The sequence below is a fragment of the Lactuca serriola genome, chromosome 2 (assembly GCF_051521515.1).
Source record: "Lactuca serriola cultivar US96UC23 chromosome 2, Lser_US96UC23_V15, whole genome shotgun sequence".
Lineage (NCBI taxonomy): Eukaryota > Viridiplantae > Streptophyta > Magnoliopsida > Asterales > Asteraceae > Lactuca > Lactuca serriola.
The window spans coordinates 99,455,085-99,479,490 of record NC_136409.1 but is presented as its reverse complement, the minus strand read 5'-3'; the positions used below and the strand labels follow the sequence as shown (position 1 = coordinate 99,479,490).

The 24,406-nt window shown below is 34.5% G+C and overlaps 3 protein-coding genes across 3 annotated transcripts; 1 reads left to right on the top strand and 2 right to left on the bottom strand.

The window, feature by feature from the left end:
- Positions 1-940: 940 nt before the first annotated feature.
- Positions 941-2,725, bottom strand: LOC145089414 (uncharacterized). Its single transcript, XM_079027855.1, has 4 exons — positions 2,579-2,725; positions 2,360-2,434; positions 1,462-1,881; positions 941-1,390 (listed from the first exon to the last, which is right to left on the bottom strand). Exons 1-4 carry the CDS (start codon positions 2,723-2,725, stop codon positions 941-943), a joined length of 1,092 nt encoding a protein of 363 aa, XP_078883981.1.
- Positions 2,726-5,974: 3,249 nt separating this feature from the next.
- Positions 5,975-7,082, top strand: NDHO (NAD(P)H:plastoquinone dehydrogenase complex subunit O). The gene is made up of 5 exons (XM_079024355.1): positions 5,975-6,228; positions 6,310-6,365; positions 6,539-6,646; positions 6,760-6,819; positions 6,925-7,082. Exons 1-5 carry the CDS (start codon positions 6,012-6,014, stop codon positions 6,952-6,954), a joined length of 471 nt encoding a protein of 156 aa, XP_078880481.1. The 5' UTR covers positions 5,975-6,011; the 3' UTR covers positions 6,955-7,082.
- LOC145086547 (DNA repair metallo-beta-lactamase family protein) lies at positions 7,041-9,654 on the bottom strand. Its single transcript, XM_079024354.1, has 4 exons — positions 9,255-9,654; positions 9,056-9,161; positions 8,435-8,646; positions 7,041-8,319 (listed from the first exon to the last, which is right to left on the bottom strand). The coding sequence occupies exons 1-4, from the start codon at positions 9,441-9,443 to the stop codon at positions 7,300-7,302; spliced, it is 1,527 nt and encodes a 508-aa protein (XP_078880480.1). The 5' UTR covers positions 9,444-9,654; the 3' UTR covers positions 7,041-7,299.
- Between the last annotated feature and the right edge of the window lie 14,752 nt (positions 9,655-24,406).

The following is a 24,406-nucleotide window of genomic DNA, read 5'->3' as shown; positions in this document are numbered from 1 at the left end:
AGTAAGGGACACATCTCCTCTCCTCCCCCACAACAGTTTCGTCCCTCCTCCCAATTATGTTGTTTTTCCCTCCCCTCCTTGCCTTCATCTTTATCCTTTTCTTAAGAGTAGGTTGCTTAGCCATATTCTCATGGTGAGCAGTTTGACTACCCACTTTATCCCTTCATCTTGTACATTTTGACAAGTTTCAATTGGTACATCATCCCCCAAATTCTGTGTAGGTTGAATTTCTTCTTGTTGACCATTGTTAGGAATAGTGTGTTTCCCTTCACTATCCATCCTTGTTCCATTCCTTTTAGGTAGGAAGTGGTCAAAATATGGTTGATCAACTCCATCTTTCCTTGGTCTCCCAAGATTCCTTGTTGGAATAGGATTTTTGGGAACTTCTTCATTCTTGCAAGAACTCTTGTTATGCTCAATTTGTTGTCATTTTCCACATCTGATAGTGCTAAGTATCTTTTCCCTTTGATTTGGATATTTAGAGTCTTGAGATTCAGAAGCATGCTTCCTTCTATTTACTTTAGGTCTCCCAGGCATTCTCCTCCCAAGGGTTGGTAGTGGCTTGATGAAATCAGTCTTTTGCCACAGATTGCTTCCACCAACAAGCAATATATTTTCCATATATGTTGCAATCAACTTGTCCTTATGGAACCAAGGAGAAAGAAACTCAAGACGATCTTTGTGCGCATAGTTGATTGCTTCCTAACCATGAACACATGGTATTCCAGACAACATCCACATTCTACATGTGCATGAATGAGGATGTAAACCCATCATGTACCCATAATATGCATACCTAGCCTCAAATAAATGACCTCCACTTGGTATTACCTTCCACAAACTACAAGATAAACAAGTTAGTGGCCAATTATATGTAATAATATTATAGCCAATTAAAAATAGTAAATGTGTTAACATTTTACCTTATATCTTTCCTAAATTATGTAAGTTTTTCTAGGGTATTTGGGCCATAGTCACATCTCCATTGGTTAGGCAAATCTGTTTGGTGATAAACCCTTTCCATTAGGTAAATTCTGATTTCCTCAAGCATTGTAAGTAAAGGTTTCTTCCTCGTTATTCTTATCATAGAATCGAAGCATTCTGAAATTTCATTCACTACAGCCTCACATGCAAATCTTGTTATAAAGAAGGCCCTGCACCAAGTTTCTAGTTGTCTTGCCATTAGACAGGTATAACCTGAAAGTGTGTTGTTCTTGATCTTCTCCATTGTAGCTTTAAAGTCCCCTTCTACTGTACTTTTAGTAGCCTCCCAAATTAGATTCTTTAGCTTCAATCCTGTGCATCTTTTCCTAAAATTTGCAAATATATGTCTTGCACATTGTCTGTATTCAACATGTTGAAGGAATTGTGCCATGGCCTGCAATAGTCCCTGTAATATGATAACAAATTAATAAGTAACACATTTGTACAACTTTTTATTGAAAGGCATAATATACATACCTTGTGTTGGTCTGAAATAACAACTAGCCCATTACCACCAACAAGATCCAAATCATCCACCAATAATTCAATGAACCAAGACCAATTGTCTTTAATCTTAGTTGTAACCACTGCCCAAGCTATTGGGTAGACATGATTGTCTGCATCTGCATCTCTACCAATAGCAATCAATAGCTCACCTTTTACTTGCCCCTTCAAGAAATACCCATCCAACCCTATCACTTTTCTGCATCCTTTTTTCCATCCATCCTTAAAAGCCCTGAACCATACATAGAACCTCTTGAAATAGTTTATTCCACCAGGATTGACATATACCCCAACCTTGCATGTGCTCCCTGGATTAGACCTGAGGATTTCATCTGCATAGTCCCAAACCCTAGTATAGTGCTCCTCTAACTTTCCTTCTATCATCTCCCTAGCCTGTGAAGTTGCTCTTTGACATTTCCCTTTAGATACATTCACTTAAAACCTCCTCAAAACATCTTCTTTCATCTTATCCAATGTCATTTTGGTCTTCCTGATGACATCTTGCAAGTAGTGCTTGGCTAACCATTTAGAAGTAACTAAGCTACCAAAGTTGTAATTCCTAGCACAACGATGAGTCTTAACAACGGATTTAATTTGGAATGTCCTTTCATTATACTTCCAAGCAACTGTTACACTAAAAGGGCATGGCTTTTTATCACTAGAATTTTTGACACGCCTAGCAATTACCCTAAGTCTATCACTCTTCTCAAAGTAAATACCATAGCCATTATGGACTGCATAATTTGTTAATGCAAACCTAAGTTGATTAGGGGGCTCATAACACTCTTCCAATTCAGGTCTCATTTTTCTCCAAAGTTGGTTTGGATCATGGACCCTAACTAAACTTTACACTAATGTCTTCATCGTTTACCTCTGGTAAGTGGACATGCTCAACCTCATTTACACCAGTTTGATTATTATCATCCCCCGACCCGTCTATACCCCTCTTTAACATATTTTCATCACAAAAAAAAAAGTTAAGAAACGGTTCGTTACATAGGTTGGATGGTGCTTTGAAGGTTTCTTGTGAAAAATCCAAGAAACTGAAGTCAAAAACTTCATCATCTGAGTATGAGTCTTCAACATATACCTTCTCAGGTCCTTTGCCTTTCTCATTCTTAGTACTAGTTTTAGGTCGTTTGTCTTTGTGTTTCTTAGTACCAAAAACATAGGCATCTGCTAAATATGCAATAAAGAACTTGCACTGATACTGACGTGAGGAAAAACCCACATACATTTCAATTTCATGTTCGAACCTACATACCTTGCACTTGTAGTGTTTCTCAGCAACAATTTCCTGTGTGAAAATGGTGATTTTTCACAATCCCTTTTCAAACCCCTCTTCCCAAACGTTTGTATGCATGAAAACCCTTTTTGAGTTCTGAAAGATGAATAGGTAAGAAGAGAAAGGTGATGGATGGGTGTTTCAAGGTAAGAGGTGACTTGCTGAGGCAGGTTACCGTTTGTTAGCTGGCTATTTGTCTTAAATCAATAGCTTAGCGACACAAAAATGGTCACAGTGGCCGAAAATTAAATTATAGGGTTTTCCCCGATTTAATTACAAAATTTTAGGACTTTTATGGTATCTACCCTACAAATTTATTTGGTACTTCTAAAGTATAAGTTCTATTTTGTAGCCAAAGAAGGACATTCTCGTGAAAATGGACTAAAATGGAGCAAAGCTGGAAAGTTGGAGGATGAAGTTGGCATCAAGAAGAAGAAGAAGAAGAGAAGAATTATGCATAAAAGAAGAACCCCACATTGTGGCATCTCCTGATAACATTCTCGATTAACCAATGGCGAAACTTGAGGAATACGCGTCTGGAATAATTTCCACAACATGGCGACCATTTGGCCACGGTGTTGAAGTTATAATTTGGCAAGTATAAATATCGCTTTTTAGGTCAAAATTTGTGATGCATGCATAGGGAGCTAATGTTTTCTTCAACCAAAAGCGACCAAGAAACCTTGGAGACTTGAATTCGATTGGAGAACAAGAGTTAGAGATATTGAAATAAAGATTTATCTTTAATCATTTGGTTTTCCTAGATTTACGATGTTTAACCTAGACTACTTTATGATTATGAGTGTTTTTTTTTTGTAATCATAGGCTAATAACCACTTACTTTCATTTAGAATAGATGAACCCTAATACTATGTGTTAATTTTTGTTTATGGATTATTGAAGTTGATTTTAGCTTGTGTTTGGTAGATCTTATCCTAACATGTTAAAGTTGTTATCTTTATTGCCTTTCCCTCAAGTTTTATATAGTTAAGTGGCCATTGATTGCATGAACTTTTTTACCTAGTTGTTTATGATAATTAAATTGCTAGAGCTAAAGATTGACCATATCCTAATATAGGTGGTAAAGTTAGTTGTTTAGCTGTGTTAGAGAGCATTATTACATCATAGTATGTGTTTGATTGTTAATCTTAATCATAGATAGATAATTCTTAGATCGATTCATTCATTGTCAAAATATATCTTAAAATCAATTTGATGTACTTACTCTGCATGATCATTGGGGTTAAAGCTCATAAATTGACATACGCTAGTTAGTCTGATCATGATAACTAGTAACTTCTAATTTGGTAACCAACTGAATTAATCCATTGCTTGAAATTAACCATAGGAAATTCGAAGCTAAATGGAAGTATCTTTTAATTATTGATTAAAACTCGTTTTCTATTTGTTTGCTTTAGTTAAAGTGTTTTTAGTAGATTGCCTTAATTAAGTTTTTCTAAAGTTGAAAATTTAGATAAAAACCCTCCAAATCAAAGTTTGCTTCTTCTAGTTTAATTATTAGTATTATTTTCTTAACTAGAATTTCTTTCTTTGTGTTCAACTCATACTTACTCTAATTTACTATTGCGTGACTAGGTACACTGTCTATTGTGTTTTAGTTGAGCTAAATAGATAGGATATAAATTTTAAAGCGTTGTTTTATAACACATCAGTGTTCTTCAAGGATGTCGGCCTAGTTCATTTCCAGTGGATCAAAATGCTCAACTGGTAATTGAGAGCGATTCACCACTTGTTTATGAGTTACTGCTCGAAAATAAAATCGTCTCATTGGACAGCTTCTATACTTACAAATCACCCAACCATACATAAATCTTGTTGAAAATATATTCAGTCAGTTCGTCTTATCACTTAAATAATAACACTTGGATGTCGTTGTCATAATTCTTTGTTGCCTCAAAACCACTCCCGTACATGGAATATTTTACCATCTTATGGAGATATAAACATGATGTTTTCTGTGACTCGGATTGGCTTGGGTTCCCTTTACCATGTGTACAAAAACAAGTTATTTTATCACTTTGGGATGTGCACATGTCTCTTGGAAAACAAAGAATCATTTTGGTTTCTCTGGATACTCGATTAGTCGATTGAAGCGGAATACCAAACCAAAGATCAAGTTGCTAACATTTTCACAAAACTATGTGGCATTAGAGCCTTATCTTTATCACTATACAAGTTGGTTGTTCGCGATCAACACCTTCAAACTTAAATTGAGAGGAGTGAAGGAAGCCATGTAATCATTATCTAGCTTATATTTATCTTCTAGATAGTTTATGCTTCTTATGTTTAGGATACTTGGTGCAAGCATGTATATATAACTCATGATGGTATTATGCAAAATAAGACTTCAAGATCCTAAACAACAATCAAAACCACATATTCAAAATTCTGATTTTCTCGGTAACATCCTAAATTTATATTTATATAGATCATGTTATTAGTTTTGATAATTATATTCAATGTGTTAATATATTTCTTAAGTGGTTATTTGGGTCCTTTGGGATAGCTTTTGAAAATAGTTTATTAGCTTTTTAGCTTTTCAAAAAGCTAATAAGCTAAAAAAAATGTTTGTGTATTTAACAAGCATTTTCTAAAACAACTTTTCGGATAGGAAAAAAGTAAAGTTTTCAAAATGCTGGAAAATCCTAGCTTTTTAGTCATTTTACTCCTAATAAAACAGCTTTTTATTTATCCAAACACTTTTTAAAATGCGTTTTTTCTAAAAACCATAAGCTAATAAGCATTTTTCTTAAAAGTCGTTTTTGTGATAAAGAAAGTAACTCAAACACACCCTAAGTTGAGGACAATAATATATGTACATGTGCAACGATATATTTTCATTTATGTTTAATTACAAACTTATATTTTTAGAGTTATACCGATAGCATTATTTTCATTAGATTCTAATGAAGATAACTAACATAGACCATTGAATAAGGATATTTAATGAAAATAAGTTATTTGAAGATTCAAAATAGCGGTATACCTTGGCATTCCTTCACCTTTTTTTATTTTATTCGAGCTACTAAGAGTTAAGACCTTGGATGAAAACATTATAAATATCTGTGATCCAAATGCACTTTTCCAAATCTTTGGGGAAAAATAGAAAAAACAAAAAGAATGATTTTGAAGATGGATGACCAATCTTTTCTTATCTATATATACATATATAAACAAAATAAAAAGAAAGGGTCACGAAACAGAAAATTCAAGAAAAATGGCAACGGCATACTCTTCATCCTTCTCATCATTTCAGTACACAAAACCATACCCCCCACCACCCACATCAACCACCACTAAAGTAGTACTGCCGCCTGGTGGCAGCGGTGGCAGGTTCCATTTATCCATTAAAGCTGTGAAATCACCTGAGTCTGCCGACCCGCCTCCTCCAGCCACCGCCGCTCCAAAAGCCCCCAAGAAGCCTGTTTACTCCAGTCAGTAATTCAAACCATCTCCAATTTTAATTTTCTTCATATAATTGGTAATAGGTATTAATACTTTTGTTTTGTTGGCAGTGAAAAAGGGCCAGATTGTTAGAGTAGAAAAGGAAAAGTATCTAAATAGTATCAATGTAAGTCCCTCTCATCATTATTAATACGATTAAACTTATCATTTAATAAGAAATTATGATACTGTAATATGATGAAAGATTGATAGTAGGATTTAGGAAGGAAATAATATATACGAAGATAATGCAAACTTTATAGGCTAAGCTAATACTATGACTTTTTGGTTTTATTTCAGTATCTATCCGTTGGACATCCTCCTTATTATAAAGGCTTGGACTACATTTATGAAGACCGTGGGGAGGTTTTGGACATCCGTGTCTTTGAAACAGGAGAGTATGCACTTGTAAGTTCAACAATTGTATTTTATTCCATTATATAATAAATAATAAATCTTTTCTGTAAAAGTATATAATTTTTATACCATCTTAAACGTCTATGTTTTACTTTTTGTTTTAGATTGCATGGATTGGGGTCCCGACTGCACCAGCTTGGCTTCCAACGGACATGCTAATTAAGGTAAATTGTTCACATATTTCAATTTAAGTTACGTGCTTTTATAGCAACAAACTTTATTCGCTCAAATCATCACTACAACTTTAACCAACATACTCTTTCTTGCAGTCGGACAAGCTCGACTATGAAAGAATATGAATCAGAGGCGATCGCTTCAAAAAACAAGATTTCATTCAAATGGATCCTACTAAACAATCTGTAATTTGACATTGTATCTTACCATATTAATCGACCAAAGCATAAATTTAAGATAACGCTTGCAATTACTAGTATTCTTTCTTTTCATGTAAAGTGTATATACCAGGCGGTCAATGTTAATCTGGGAAAAAAAAACGCAGACCGGTCCGACCTGGTCTATAAAGACCTGGTTGAGGACCGGTCTAGTTTTGACAAATTGTAGTTTGTTCAAAACTCTACTGTCTGGACTGGGCCAAGTTTGGCCCGGTCCGGACTGGTCTAATGCAGACCAAAAACAATTAAACTTTACAACATGAAACTTCTTTTGGCTCGTTTTCTATTATTCAATATTTCCACTAAAGAAGGAAGTGGTTTAGGAACCGGAATATGCATACTTCTGTACAACTTCCGTATATTCTCATTAACTCCGTTTGACATTCCCGTTGGTGAATAAGGAGTTGCCCGTTTTCCGATTCCTTTCGTTAGTCCGTTTGACTTTGACCCATCATGTTGACCTTCCGGAACTTCCCCATCCGAACCCACTTCATCCACATTCCGGGTCGGGATTTCGGGTTTGACTAAGTCTTCATAACTTAGTGTAGAATTCCCAAGTCCAGCCCTTGCTCTTCCAAACAATGTCAAACACGGCCCTTTGACCGGAGAAGAAACAGTCAACATTTCTTTCTTATTGACCGTAACTTCCTCTTGTATGTCTTCATTGACCAATGGAGCCTCGAGGTCAATATCTAGAAGCTTCCAAAGAGGGTCATCAGGGGCTAAATTGTCAAAAGAGCAGTGGCGTCTCACATACCCAAGCTCGATAGCACGAAACTCAGGGGTGGTGGAAACCACCCGTTTCGGTGCAAGTAATTGTAGGGCCCACTCGAGTTCGTCTCTAGACGAATGCATCGAATAACAAACATGCCAAATTCCAAAACTATCCCTGATTGCTTCTTTAAATCGAATGTTTTTTCGTTTTTCGGATTCAGAAGACACGTCCTCGAAGACATACCACTGGGCGGAAGGGCGGATTATAAGAGGATCGGGTTGAAAATTAGCCCGGGCTTCAATTATTTTTGCTTCTGCTCTTTCAGAAAGTCGTGGAAATCCATCAAAAAGATGGAATCTTGAAGATGGATCTTGTGAAAGGATGTTGGGTATGGTTAGAGATAGAGATTGGAAACATTCGGGGTTGTTTTCTTTGTTTATAAAGATTTTTGACCCGAAAGTTTTGCAGATATTTTCAAGTATGTCTTCTTGACCTAAAAGGTCACATGTTAGGTACACCACTCGTGCATCCGGATGCTTCCATATGCAATCAATAACCTGTATTAATAGAAACATGATTATAACCATTAAGTCGCCTCTTTCACCTTCATGTATAGTTTCTGCAAAAAAGGGTTAGTGTCTTAATAGCCCTTAAGAAGGAGAAGATATCTACCTGGCGAATTGCAAGATGTTTGCTAGGCATCTTTGAAGAAAATGTCGCGAATGTGCAATCTAAAAAGATATAATCAAGTCGACACTTGGGTTCTCTTGATGTTTTGCCTAAATACTTCTCGGGTAATCTTTGTAAACACTCGGGTGTAAGTCTGCAGTCTCCTGTGTGAAGGATATTACCAAATGTGCCCTCAAACAAGAACATGACTGCACCTGAAAGTTGAAAATAGCATTGCAGATATAGGGGTCATTTGTGTAAGTTTAATCAATATCACATTTGGAGCATGCAAATGATAATGACAAGCTTGTAGATACAATCACAAAATAGTAAACAATATACTACTTATATCCTTGAAAACTTGATATAAAGAAACAAGGAGTTTGATAATATTTGTAGGTCTAATGTATCGTGTATTGGCCTTTACATACCCAATTCAAAGTAAGTATACAGAATTCTTTTAGAGAAACATCGTGGAATATATTTGACATGAATTTACTCCGCACAAGATTAGGGTAGAAATGCCCTAATATCACAGGAGACGATAGTTTTGAAAGGAAATCAATCAAAAACCTCAAATTTAGTTTACAAAAAGATCCTAATTTTGACATCTAAATCAATTACCAGGGCAATGATTCGCATCAAAGGCCGTAACCGTAAAAGTTTCAACGGGATCATTAATAGCAATCGGCTGACCAATCTCAATATCCACAAATAACGACTCATTAAGCTGCAAATGAACAACGTATACAAATCAAAATCGGGGACACCAGCGCAACATAGGGTTTAATTGGATTTCATTTCATATAAAACAAATGATTACCTGCGGATAACAGTTGAGAGTGAGGGATTTTGTGAGACGGGTAGCGTAAATTGGAAAAGAAGAGTGAGTGGAGATTCCTTGAGAGTGATCTTTGTGGGCGTGTGTTAGAAAATGATGTCTCTTTCTATTTGAACATGGCGTCCATGTGTCCACCGAGAACGGTAAGCCTTTCGGCATCTCTATCGGCATCTTCGCAGAGAGCTGATATGTGTTTCGAGTAATTTTTCACAGACGCCAAGCAATTGTGCGTTTTTCCTTCTGTATGAATTCAAAATCGGAATCGACAAAGAGGGTGTGTTTGGGCTACAGAAATCTTTTTGGCGGTATAAATGTTTTTCAGGAACAAACTTGCTGTGGAAGTTCGCTTAAAGAAACTTGACCGGAACCTAACCCGACTCGTATTTTGTGGTTGATTTATGGATGTAAAGTGTCAACTAGTGGATTTGGGATTATATACTGATAAAATTACATGGTCTACTATTAATATTTTTGGAAATTTTTTTGGCACCGATTATTATTCTTTTAATGTTTGGAACTTTTTTTTTATTAACTTTGTTAAAATATATAGTTAACTATGGGTGGACTCGTGTCGTCTGAACACCTATTTGAATGTATTGATTATCAAAATAGGCTATCAACAATTATATTGAAGAAATTAAGGTTGTAAACGAATAGCACGTTCGAACATAAACAAAATTTCCGTTCGTTTAGTTAAACAAACGAACATGAATAATGGTCTCGTTCGTTCATTTATATTCATAAATATTCGTTTATGTTGTTAGTTTACATTCGTTTATGTTATTTCGTTTAAGTTTATTTATATCCATTTATGTTCAAAAAATTAGTTTATTATTATATCATATGTTCATTTATCTTCATATATGTTCAATTGTGTTTGTTTATTTTGTTCGTTTATGTTCGTTCATTTATGTTCGTTTAACATGTTCAACAACATAAACGAACGATCATGAACAAAGTAATTTGTTATTCGAATGAACATGAACAAAAAAAACTCGTTCATTTATCCATTCGTCCTCGTTCGTTTGTCCGGCTAATTTAAACGAACGAACATAAATAAGCCCTTTCGTGTTCGTTTACAGTCCTAGAAGAAATATATTATTTTACTTATACTAAAAAATAAAAATAAATTAAAATAATAAATAAATAAATAAAAACTTACATACATATTAAAACTTTATATTATCTTATAAAAAGAAACAAAAGCATCAAGATGTTTTCTCTTCAGCAAAACATTCCAAAACCTCTTCTAAAATACGGTTTGTGTTTAGAATAAAATGTAATTATCAAACTCCTAATCTCAGAAGGTGTTTCATCTTGTATTGCCTCTAGTTTTTTTCCTTTTTGTTGCTAGTCGGCATCATTAACGTGTTGTGATGTTTTAGTCTCTCCTTATAAGTTTCAGAAAACAAAATCACATAATGTTTTTGCTCTTTTTCGGTGTTTGTTGTTAAGTTATGAGGATCTTTGGCCACAAATGGGCACAAAGGAAGCAATCAGATATAAAAACAATAACTCATGAACCCAAGAGCATATCCATGTTCAACCTATCTAATCAACTAAAACAACCACAGTAAACGGTTGAGCACAAACAATTTGGAACTTCATTTTCGGAATTTAGATTATTATTTATGCTTAGAACATAAAGTATTTGTATTATAAAACAATATTTGTTTGGAACAATGTATGTGTAACGTTTAAATTTTCATAACAAATTTTTCATATTTTTCAAAGTAGAGTATAACAATAATACTTGTTCCAAACCGTGACATAAAAGCGTATTTGTCCAACTTTGTAAAATATAATTTCCAAAGGTAATATAAAAATCCATTTTGTTCAATCATTGTCAAAAAATAGTTCTAACTATTCAAATCAGAGTATAAATAAACATGTAGAAAACTAAAACATGATGTCGATGTGCATGTACCGTCAAACCTTGCCCTTCATACGATCTGAAGAGTATATGCAAAACAGTTAATCAAAAACTTTAAGTCAATACTTTGTGAGTTCCCTAAGATATCATATATCACAATGCATATACTATGCATACAAACAGTGGTTTAGACCTTTCATCGTCCTACCAATAATGTGTGTATCTGGACTCACGACATATCATCAATCCATCATCAACACTAGTCTCTAGACTCACGACCTATTACTGTTCCACCACCAACTCCTTATATATACATACAGACGAACAGTCTAACAATAACATACAATTTACTAATCTAGTCTACTTGGTTAACATAATACTACAACATATCTTCATCCTAACATACTTTGGATATATATTGTAACATATAGTATAATAAGATAACTCACATGGATAATTACTCAAACGACTATCAGTTATCCAACTGGCGATGCAAGTGGCGGGTGACGTGTCTAACAAGTATTAACCTATAATACTATAACTTATTAATATCTATAGAAATTCAGTGGAAGTTAGATCATTCACTAATCCCAATGAGTAACGAGTTCTATCAAATAAGTAACGACCATATAATATCATATTGGAGGTATGATCCGTTTGGTATAAAGATGTACCATTTGGAAAATTCATTTTAAAAACACCTCACGGATCTAGCCTAGACAACACTCCCGTAAATAGATTGACTAGTAGTTTGACTAGAATTACTGATAAATCTTATTTATATATTCATAATAACTTCTATAAACATAAATATAAGTTACACTTAAAGTGTAGTAAGTATAACGCAACTCACAGGTTTTCTAGCGAAAGTTCAGGAAGTCGCGGGCAAAACTTCGACACTAAAAGCTCTTCTTATCGTGCCTTCTGTTGCTCCAGAGCTTCGCTACTAATACCTGAAAAAATCCTAAAGTCAGGCCTCGGGTGCGATATATATATATATATATATATATATATATATATATATATATATATATATATATATATATATATATATAGGTTGCAAAAAGACACTCCACGCCTATAGAGGGGCATGTTGCGCCCACGTGCTCAAAATTTGGTGAGCCATGTCGACTTGCTTTGGCCAGAAGGATCTCCTTTGGGCTTAACACGTTTCGCAACCCTAGTGGTGCCACGTGCCTCATCGATGAGTTCTTCTTGATGGTTTCTAGAAAATTCATCAACTGCCAAAATGATATATTAGATCTTGAACCAGATAAATGACTTTAATTCATGAAAAATAAGATGTAATCGATGTCTAATAATCAAGTATCGGCTTGATTAATCTTCCTCCTAATAGCAAGGCTAGAAAGAGTAAGTGATTCTTTTATAAAGATGTAACGACCCAAAAATCAAGGGTAAAAATTTCATTTTTAATATCATCAAACATTAATGGCATTTATTTCAAACATTTCAAATCATCATTAAGTATAACATTTATCAGAGTTCATCCCAAAATCGTTCATTGTGTAAATCATAGGTGTGTGCGTTGCAATCCTTCCGCGCCCTTCCTTTCCAAAACAATGATACCTAAAACCATAAACAAACATATAAGCACGAAGCTTAGTGATTTCCCCATAGCATACCCCACACATAATCCACATATCATATTATCTATAAAGCTATCTCTACCACGTATTGCATATCAATTAGCTATAAAAGCTACCTCTACCACATAATACATATCAATTAGTTGTAAAAGCTACCTCACATATCAATTAGCTATAAAGTTATCTCTACCGTTAGTCGTAAAGGCTATCTCTACCCTTAGCTATAAAAGTTATCTCTACCATTAGCCACAGTGGCTATCTCTACCCTTAGCCAGAAGGCTATCTCTACCACTAGTCGTAAGGGCTATCTTTACCATTAGCCACAAAGGCTATCTCTACCATTAGCCATGAAGGCTATCTCTACCACATATCACTACATAAATATGCAACACGACTCTACACAGCAAGTATACCAACTATCATAAAATGGGCCGGTCTTGGTGCCTTAGACTCATTGGTATGGTGAGAAGACTCACCTCGAATGCAGAAGCTCCTTGAAAGAATCCTTAGCCGCTGCCCTGTCCATTTCCTGAGCTGTCAATACCGATCAATATACCTAATTAGCAATTGGGTCCCACACCATAATCCTTAATCCATGCATGGGGGTAAAATGACCATTCTACCCCTGGCCCAATACGATTCAACACTAAGGCCCAAACCAAAAACAAAAGTCTAACACTAGGTAGGCTTTCCAAGCCCACTAGTGGCCCACTAATGACCTAATTTGCTAAATTGGGCCCAATCCCCCTAATGGGCCTTACCCTAAGCCCAAACATCTTCCTGGCCCAAAACATCTGACTTCTGATGATCCACTAAGGCCCAAAGGCCCAAAGTCCACTGATTCGCCCAACTCGAGGCCCAAAACACTACAAGCCTATAGTTGATGAGTACGTGGGGCGTACTCCTATGTATGCTAAGCGTACTGGCTGAAGGTCGTGTACGTTGCATGTACCTGCATGTACGCCCAACGTACTCCTCTGTTAAGCTACTTTTCCATTAAGTGCTTAATACTTGGGATTTCAACATCAAACTTTCGATCTAAGTCCATTAATACGTCTTAAGGCATAAAGTTGGCGACTTTATGCCTTTGCATGCTCCATATGCTCCGAACAACCCATTAAGACCTTTCCAAGGGTCTTGATCCATGCATAAGGTTAGAATACTCATCAAGATTACATTCTTATGAAGTAGATGGACCAAAGGACCTCAGATCTACTCTTCCTAAGCTCTGGAGTTGCTCAACTCCCAAGAGATAATCCATAAGCTCATAAGAAGCACCAAAGAAGCCCTAATATAGATCTTAAGTTGTTAGATAACAAGATAGAAATTGTATACCTTCTAAGACTTGCAAATGAGCTGGAGAACCTGGATCCAAAAGCTCCTCCTTGATCAATGAGACTCCAAGATGATCACTCCTCTTCAAGAACACTAAAATGCACTCCAAGATGGCCTTACAAACTCACACACTCACCATTTGGGGTTAGGGTTTCGAAAAGGGGGTTTAAGGGTGAGAAGGAGGCTGACCCTTGAGATTATAATGTTCTTTATATAGTGTCACATCCAAAAATTAGGGTTTAGTGACTCTGGGCATACGTCTCCAACACCCGCTATCATTTACTCCCTCTACGTTGGGCGTACCCCAGCTTACGTTGGGCGCATGCATGGGATCTTCTTGTCACTAATTTCCATTAGGGGCTAAAATTGACAATAACTTCAAAGTGACATAACTCCTTCATTCTAAGTCCGTTTCCGACGAACTTTATATCCACGAAAAGGTGGCGGGAAGCCCTATGCTCTTATCCACCCCCAAGTCTAAAACCTTCCGGATAAAACCCGGGACCCATAAAAGACCGAATCGCCCCTACCATTGGGCTTCTAAGACCCCAACCGAGTACTTTCAAAACTAGGTGTTACAAAAGAATACATACATCAATATCTATACACATTTAACAAGACTTATTGTTAAAGGTTTTAATCATACTCATGCCAATGACTATAATCAAATCTTTTCTCAAGTAGCTATTAGTAGATAAACAAGGATATTATATACCATAACTATATATTCTGATTGTGAGATAAGGAAAATAGATTTCAAGAAAAATCATGTTTCCTAAGAAACACCAACTTGAAGATATCTACATAGCATAGCCTGGAGGTTTTCTTAATCCAATTTATCCTAACAAAATGTGTAAGCCTTAAGATCCATTTGTGGATATAAATAAAACAACTCAAAGTTGGAATCATCCTTTCAACACGAAAACACAAGGTATGATTTTATATCAAAATGGAGATAACATCTATGTTTACTAAGAACTACTAGGATCTATAGTGATATTCCTAATCTTATATGAATGAGACATATTGAATCATAAGAGATTATATTTTGACTATGTGACATCCCTAATTTAACGGCCTATTTAAAACTTTTTGTTTATGCTTATTTAAAACATATGTTATTGTGGAATTGGATGCAAAATATCCTTGACATGATATAACATCAAAATCAAGGAACTTTAGAAGATTTTATATTTTAAAAACTTAGGATGTCATAACTGATACAAGAAACATAAGAATAAATAGAGACTTCGAAAATCTCAATATACTAAAGATCTACATCTCATTGAATCTCTCAACCCACTATAATATAATTTATCTTGTTTAAATATATAATTCATACCAAAAATTTAACTTGATTACCCATTCCCATTACTCTCTTTTTCTCTCTGATCCTAAAGGATTATCTCAAGAATTATATCCTAAAGATTATTGTAAGCAACAAGTAAACAATATTGCTTAGAGGATTCTCTAGCAATACTTGTCAACAATGCAACCATGGGTGATAGATTACTCGAATGAACCCACAGTCCATACTCTTTATTTGCGCGATTCATTAACACCTACAGATTGCAAGTCTGCTAGTGTTCCAATGGATTGTCTAGAATATTCTATGGTTATCATCTGTACTCTACTAGATGACTGCACTCAATAGTATAATGGTACTGGTATCTCGAAGGCTACTACTTGTTGGGCACTCAGGGGTAGCAGGGCTTCACCGGTATATTATAAACTAAGGAAATTTTGGGTCAATACTGCTAGAAACTCGAGAGAGGGACGTTTGAAGGGTGTAGGAATAGACTGAATTTTGACTGCTATTTGTAGCTGAATTTGGACTGCATGTCGCGCATATGTCCCCTACGCGTTGCACATTTGGGCGGAAATGATGACATGTTGTTTTCTGCATCGTGCCATGTGTCACATTCTAGGTGGTGTAATATTGTATGTCGTGCATGTTGTCTGTGCATGCAGGCACATGCGAGGAATTTTTGTTTCTCAGAAAATTCATATCATTTCATATGAGCTCCGTTTTCAACGGGTTTTATATCAGCGCATAGCTATCGACGAGATCTACAACTTTCAGACTCTGTCGGCTAATTATGACTTTATTTTTAAAGTTATATTTCTAACAGTATTAGACTGTTAAAGTACGTTAAAAAAATTTAAAACTCTCTTATATGATATCCATTCTCGATTGTCTTTATATCGACAGATAGGTATTGACGAAATCTTCAATGCTGGTAAAGATTGTTTTTCCTAACAATCGACCAATTTTAATTTCCGATTCTGAGTTGTATACTACTATGTTGTAATGTTAGAAAAATCGTAATTTCATCTCATGAAGTCGGATTTAGGCGTTATTTATATGCACGGAATCCTTGTCATATATACTATAACTTTGGTTAATACGCCCTCCGTCCCAAATTAATTGTCCACTTTTGACTTTTGAAGTCTTTTTTCTTTAAATTTGACCTTAAATAGTTTTATTTGTGTTATATATTACTTGATGAAACTTATAACAATGAAAAGGCATTTAAAATACAATCCATTTATATATTTTGCATAAAGTATTATCTATCAAAAAGAAAAATATTTAAAGTCAAAGTTGAAGAATAAAGACTTCAAAAGTCAAATGTAAACAATTAATTTGGGACGGATGTAGTATTATTTATCCGAAATATCTTCTATCAAAAAGTCAATTTTTAACGCTTATCATATCTAAATTGACTAGCCCGAATTTTCGGCTGTTACAGACTATGCAAGGTCATTTCACCTTAACTCGGAAAGTCTTTCTATGATAAAAGTTTTAAAATCTTTATGCATATATTGACAATATCTTGAAAGAGATCGCGATACAATATTCCTTTGGAAAGACTCTTGGCATTGCCACATGAAACCACTTTGAGTTAGCATCAAAAGGACCTAACACATAGGTTTGAGCTTGATAAAATGAATTATATTCTATTTGCTTTGATAAATGAATCCATTATTTATGTCATATTATGCACAAGACAATGTATGTGTTTATTCTATGAACATATCATAAGATACCAATTGGATACATAAGTAGGTCATTAGATGACTATAAGGACATTCTAAGAGTACTTACGAAGAACTAAGAGAATGTATATGGGATAATCAGTTTAGAAAAATATCTTTTTATGTAAAGAGCTACACAAGATGTTGACTTCAAAATAGATAGATATAATTATGAATTATAATTGGATTATGACTTCATTATGAATAAATAATAAGTTTTGTTGGAATGAGGTCAAAGGAAAAAAATATATGCACAGTCTACCACAGAATCAAAATACACTGCTACTTTAGAAGTTGTAATAGAATATGTTTGGATGAATGAGTTCATTGAAAAACTATGTTGAATCCTTTCATTCATGGATAACCTGGAAATCTTTTGTGACTTCAAGAGTGTAGCTAATAAAGCTAAAAAACTCTAATTCACATCACAAAACTAATCATATTCTCCAAGATGTTTCACTATGCTTAGAATAGATTTAAAATGGATATGATAGTATTCACAGAATTCACACAAATTTAATTTAATCACACGTATTAATAAAGCCCTTTGTTTAAGCTAAGCATGAAAGATTACGCTTGAGCTGTAAGACTTTGTTATTCTAGAAATAGGATTTCATTTAGATTTAGTATTTGGATATTGAAACATTATAACAACAACTATTGTATTGTTTTGATATATTGGGATATGATTATCACATTAATACTTGTTGTGTTCTATATTAACATGTTTAATCCATGAATAATCTTATTATTTTAATAGTTCATGGTCGATTATAATTATCGGAGCAATTATGAAGTAAGACTCATATGAATTGGATTGGTTGACTCTCATAAAATGAAAGTAGGCAAGTGGTTGTAACCAGGATTCATAGGTACTTGTTAGAGAATTGGTATTGGATAGACCTGCATCAAGATCACCTTATGGATTGTTGTCATGAGTGATACTTGATAAAAGGTACTATCTTTGTATCCTTAATGCCTAAGATACATAGTGGGACTTAAGTGTATGAAGTGATGTGCTTTAATATGGTCAATTTTTGATCCTTAATCGGGCAGTTATAAAGGCCATTTCTAGGTATGGTGTGAACTATGCAAGAGGCTTATGTAGTCAATATGAGATTTGTTCCTCTTGTGTGTTGAGAGTTAGACATCTAATGTGTGTTACCCAAAGTTGAACATGAAATGAAATTGATTGCGATCCAAGTCTCATGTTCAACAGGATATATGTAGCAAAATGATAACTAATAACTTACCTTATACATCAATTGAGGCTTTAAGATTTTGGGAATTGGATGTTGATAGAACGACACAAAGTCATATATTACTGGGGGCAGCGAAATGTTGTTAGACGTTCATCGGTGTCTATATCAATCTAGAATGAGTCTTGTGCAAGTGAGATATTAAAAGATCTATATGCTAAGAGTCACTATACAATGATATTACTAGATAATATATTATCATAAAGGGTCAAACTAACAACTCAATGCCAATATATTATTTAGAAGAATTTGATCATTGATAAATAATAAAATAAATATAAGTCTTGTAATTAGTTAGAAATTATTAATTTCATGAAAATATTAATTTTCAATGTTAAGTATCAAAATATATCATAAGTATGATTTATTAAGTCATGCACATCTTTTTGGACTAGAAATATTTTTGTCTTTTAGCTAAAAAGATAGGGTTTATATTTTATAAAGACTTAAATTTTTTTTTATAAAAATCTTTTCTTTTTCTTTATAAAATGTAAGCATGGCTAGAGAATGAAGACACACTGTTTAGCTTATTTTATTCTAGGGGACATGCTTTAGAAGCATGACATTAAAATAATATTAAGAGGTATGACTTGTCTTAAAGTGTTAATAATTTTGGGTGATGTTTTGGCTTTATGAAGGCTTTCATTCTTCTCATTTTCACTAGCCAAAAACCACATAAGTTTTGACTTAATATTCTCTCTAGTTTTGTCTATTAAAAAGTTAAGATCAAATTAAGAAGAAGTTGATACTTGCATCTCTCTTTAAGTCATTATTTTGGTTTTAACTTAAAGCTTAAGAGTGTTCTTATTATTACAAGAAGGAGAAGCATACATTGTTGAAAACTGTTGGTGTTTCTAACTAAAGTGGTGTTCTACTCTACATTCTTCATCAACTTCCGAAATCCCAAAAGGAATCAAAGTCTTCACAGGTTGTAATATTTTATTTATATGGTTGTGTTAATCTTTCCATCTTTGAAAAATGATCATTGGTGGGTTAAAATAGTTTTATGTTTATTCAAAATTTTAAAATTTCCGCTGCAGTTTCTAGTGTTTTTCGAAACCCGTTTTTAATAAAACCCAACAATTTTATCACCTATACTCTTGGAGGCTATTCTTTAAAGGTAATCCATCCTCCTTTGCTTGCAAAAGTAATGAGCATTGCACAAATGATGAAATAAGAATTACAAGATGGAGACAATTCAATTTCTAGAACTTAAGGTGTCGAGATTGATGGAGATGCTACTGAATTCCTTCTTCTTAGTGCAAATATAGTTCAAGTATGTGAAATTAAATCAATTTTGGAATATATTTTGTTAATAATGGCTCAAACTGCTAAACATTGATTTGTAATTTAGGTATATACAAGTGTAATGATGTATCATGTATGAGTAGGATTAAGTATTGAAGTTGTGCAAGGAGCTCAAGTACCTCTTGGGAGTTCATAGATTTTTTAAAAATGGAACTTTGAATTAAATTTTATAAAAGAAAGAATAATTATTCTGGATTTGAAATAGTTTATCTTTTCATGCAGGGCATCAATTTGAATATATAACTATGCACATTGAACTAGTGAGAATACAACAAGAAGTGATTCGGGAGAGACGGGCAATCAAGAAATGATTGAAATCTAATAAAGATTGGACTGGAGATGGTTTTATGAAAGAAAATGAAAGCATAGTGTCTAAATGATTGAAAGATCAAAAAATTAACGAAAAGAGTTGTTTCTGAATTGTTTTATAAATAATACATCTTTACACGTTATTGTTTCCATGTAACAGCTTAGTGTAATTCTATGAATCTTGATGATGTTATTGATATGAGGAGTCCTCTATATACATACAGAGGGTACAAGAGAGATTACAGGGATTTACATAGAACTATACTAGGAAACACTAATCATTATCAATTTACAATAAATACAATAAATGCAAATATATATATATATATATATATATATATATATATATGTGTGTGTGTGTGTGTGTGTATATGGAGATATATTCTGCTAATAGTCCCCCACAGTCGAAACTGTAGCTGGGGCGGATGGAGAGACTGGAACGGAAGTAGCTGAATAGTTGACGTGGTAATCCCTTTGTGAAGATATCGGCATATTGGTAATCTGCGGGAACATGAAGCACGCGAAGAGAACACAGATGAACTTTTACTCGGACAAAGTGAATGTCGATTTCAACATGTTCCATGTGTTGGTGTTGGACTAGGTTGTGTGTGAGATAAACAACAGAGATGTTGTCGCAGTAAATGATCGTGACTTGGTGCACTAGAAGATGTAGTTCGAGAACTAGGTTGCATAGCCATGCGGTTTCAACTGCAGTGTTTGCGACCCCTTTGTATTCTGCCTCGGCGCTAGACCGAGAGATTGTGGGTTGTCGCTTAGAGGACCATGAGACTAGGTTTTCTCCAAGGAAGACAGGGTATCCAGAAGTGGAGTGTCGATAGTCAAGGCAACCCCCTTCCCAGTCGGAATTGGAGTATGCAGTTAGCTTGGGAGACTTGGAGGGATTAATGTGAAGGCCATGGTTGGTGGTTCCTTTGAGATATCTGAGAATGCGCTTGAGAAAATTGAAGTGTGGTTCACGAGGATCATGCATGAAGAGACTCACTTGTTGTACCGCATAAGCTATATCCGGTCGTGTGATAGTGAGGTACTGTAGAGCACCGGCAAGTTTGCGGTAGAGGGAGGTCTCAGATATTGGTTGTTTGGCGGTGGCACTAAGCTTGGAACCTGTGTCGACAAGCGTTGCACTTGGCTTGCAATTGTGCATGTTGGCGCGAATTAAGATGGCGTTGACGTATTGAGCTTGAGAAAGGAATATACCACTATTTTGATGTTGAACTTGAATGCCTAGGAGGTGGTGAAGTTTGCCAAGGTCTGTTATTGAAAATTCTTTAGATAATAGATCAATGAAGTGCCGAAGAAGATATGTGCTTGAGGCAGTCAAGACGATGTCATCGACATAAAGTAAAAGATATGTCATTTGGTTCCATGCTAGTAAACAACAAGACAAGTGTCACTATTGGTGCTTTTAAAACCGCATGTTTAAATGAATGTTGCAAACCGTTGGTACCAGGCTCGAGGGGCTTGTTTGATTCCATACAGTGATTTTCGTAGGCGGCATACCTGTGATGGTTTTTGGCATCGACAAACCCAGGGGGTTGGAACTGTTGGATTAATCTCTAAGTCCGTAACTATAATTGGTAAGACTTGACCCGACCCGACATGGTCCATTTGGGTTGCATGGCATCGGGACAACTAGATAGACAAGATGAGGAAAAAGGATACTAGTGATTTATATTAATATATTATAAGTTCTAATATATTAATATATAATCATATTATTTAATTAGTATTGATCAAGAATTAATTTATAATTAATTAAGTGATCAAAAGGAACTAATTAAATATGGACTCTTAGATATATATGTGTGATGGGCCAAGTTCATTTAAGGTTGGGCTAAGCTTTCATGGATAGTCCATGGAGTGTTTAACCCATGGATCATATGAAATGAAGGGTCATGGGTTTTACCCTAATCTCCACACTATATAAAGATGTCCTTGGTTGGTGAAATGGGACTAGTGTGTGTACACAAAAGGGCAAGGCCGATTTCAATAGAGAGAACCAAAGTATCCTTATTCTCAAGGTTATTCCAAGTGTTCATGGTGTTGTGTGAACCATTTGAGGTGTTACACTTGGGGCACTAGGCACTCAAACTTCATGAAGACAAGTTACATAAAAAAGGTATGTATTCTATCTATTTTATTACCCAAGTATCAAAAGATTGTATGCTAGATAGGGTAATACCTTGGAATATTCATATTTGCATGTATAATAGAGAAAACATAGATCCAATGTATTTAGGGTTGCACGTACACTTAGGAGTGTTAAAATGCTCAAAACCCAACAGTGGTATCAGAGCCATGGGTTGTTTTCTGTTATATTGATGCAAATGTTTTATTTTCAAAGTTGGAAAAAAAAGGATAAAAAAACATGGAATTTGTCAAATTTTAAGATAATTACTTGTTTTTGTGAAAAAACAATTATTTGTAAAATTTGAATCATTTGCTATATGAGTTGAATTAGGTCAAATTTAGTAAAAGATAAAATGATATGATTATTTTATTAGTTTTAAAAATTTGATCTAAAATGTTTTTTTTTTGAAATCTCTATAAGTTATGGATATGAAAAGGTTTTAAAAAATTTGATTCAAAGTTTTTATGGAGTTACAAAATTTGGAGTTAATGTTTTAAAAGAATTCCATAACTTATTCTTAAGTTATGGAACATGAAAAGTTTCATCATAAAACAAGCATTTAACTCCAGAAGTTATGGATTACGAAAAGTTTTTTTGTGTTACCTTGTTTTATGAGTTATTTTAGATTAATGAAAAATATGTGTTAGTTGTTTTCAATCCAAATTAATCTAAAATTTGTTCATAAAATGTGTTTTTGTAACTTGTCCTCAAGTTATATGAAAAGTCACATTTATGATTCTTAAAACTCATAAAAATGCCTTAGGTTACAAAAAAAAAATCAAGAGTCTTTTCTTATAAATAGTTTTTATGGCTCCATAACTTGTCCTCAAGTTATGGATGTCCAAGAGTCTCTTCATTAAAAGTTTTAAAACTTTAATTAAACTCATAAGTTATGAAAATCCAAGAGTTTTGAATAGTTTCAAAACTTGCCCTCAAGTTTTGGAATTTGTAAAGTTTTCCCATGAATACTTTAATTCCAAGTTAAGCCCTTAGAATTTTAAAAGTTAAAATTCAACCCTTATACTTTATAATATTATAAGTTAATAATATTTATATGTATGTATAAGAGCAAGTCATCTTACCATTAGTAGGCCTCATTCACGAAGCCGGTCTATAACGGGGTATAAGGTTACTGCCTATAAAATGGCAATTTAATGGGTGTCCACTCTCACCCACCGCTTCCTTGACTGGTGGAGGGTCGTTAGCCGAACGAGTAGGACAAGGACTATAATTCTCCCTTCATTAAAAGTTTTAATGATAAATACTAAGTAACTAAACTCTTATTAATACCCAATCTTAGTTACTTAGGAAAATGTGAATTTGGTGCTAACCCATGAAATTACACTTTTCACTTTGCTTAAGTCGGTTAGTGGAGTGTGTGTGGTTAACCGGCACACTAGATTGATTTAACAAGGTAGGCAAAGGGTAACTTAATATTTATCATAGTAGCGGTGGAGCGTGTGTGGTTAACCGGCACATCGATTGAGGGGTAAATATTAAGGGTACCAAGTATATTTGTATGATTATTCACACCTTGTTTTTGTGATCCTCGGCATCCCAGTCACAAAACCTGAAGGGCACACTCAAGATTGAAACATGCCATTGAAAAGTTCAATGAATCTCAAAAGAACCTAGGAGTTTCAAAACCAATTAAAACCTAATAATACATTTCGTTTATCTTGGTGGAAATTGGTGAATCGTCATTCACCTACCTTCAAATATTTTATAGCTTGGATTACAGCATCCCTCTTCCAAGTTATAAAATAGTTTGTTAGGTCCTAGCCTTAATATTTCATATTGGGTGTTATATTAGGGACTTTAGATCAACTATCTTGAATATCTCCCAAAAGATGTCTGGTTCCGACATCTATGATCCTCCCAAATCTCTTGGAACTTCACTTCCTCCACCTCCTCCAATTATTCTTCCTGACCCGCAAGTTCAATGTCACTCAAGCCCTATTGGCAAGCAAGGTCTATGTGTGATCGCATATTGGAGATGAAGTCACATATTGACAAGCCGGGAGAGTTGGGTGTCAAAGTCTTGAGAAAGTTAGTGGTTCAATCACTTTCTAAGTCACATAGTGAGTTCCTTTGGGACTCCGATGAAACAGAATATGACAAGACCCTTAATGATCTTATTTATTTGTTTGTTGCTGCTGAATCAGCAATGATTTGGAAGGCTAGTGTGACAACCCGAAGTTCATTCCGTTATTGTAACCCGTTCCGTTAATAAATTCGTCGTTTTCGAATTA

Bases quoted from the DNA above. Each gene is read 5' to 3' on its own strand.
- LOC145089414 (XM_079027855.1), bottom strand. From the start codon at position 2,725: ATGTATGTGGGTTTTTCCTCACGTCAGTATCAGTGCAAGTTCTTTATT. The intron at 1,882-2,359 runs GTAAACGATGAA...GCAACTTCACAG, and splicing joins AGCATGTCCACTTACCAGAG to GCTAGGGAGATGATAGAAGG. The intron at 1,391-1,461 runs GTATGTATATTA...ATCATATTACAG, and splicing joins TTATTTCAGACCAACACAAG to GGACTATTGCAGGCCATGGC.
- NDHO (XM_079024355.1), top strand. From the start codon at position 6,012: ATGGCAACGGCATACTCTTCATCCTTCTCATCATTTCAGTACACAAAA. The intron at 6,229-6,309 runs GTCAGTAATTCA...TTTTGTTGGCAG, and splicing joins CAAGAAGCCTGTTTACTCCA to TGAAAAAGGGCCAGATTGTT. The intron at 6,366-6,538 runs GTAAGTCCCTCT...GTTTTATTTCAG, and splicing joins AGTATCTAAATAGTATCAAT to TATCTATCCGTTGGACATCC.
- LOC145086547 (XM_079024354.1), bottom strand. From the start codon at position 9,443: ATGCCGATAGAGATGCCGAAAGGCTTACCGTTCTCGGTGGACACATGG. The intron at 9,162-9,254 runs GTAATCATTTGT...GTTCATTTGCAG, and splicing joins CTCTCAACTGTTATCCGCAG to CTTAATGAGTCGTTATTTGT. The intron at 8,647-9,055 runs GTAATTGATTTA...TTCAACTTTCAG, and splicing joins TGATGCGAATCATTGCCCTG to GTGCAGTCATGTTCTTGTTT.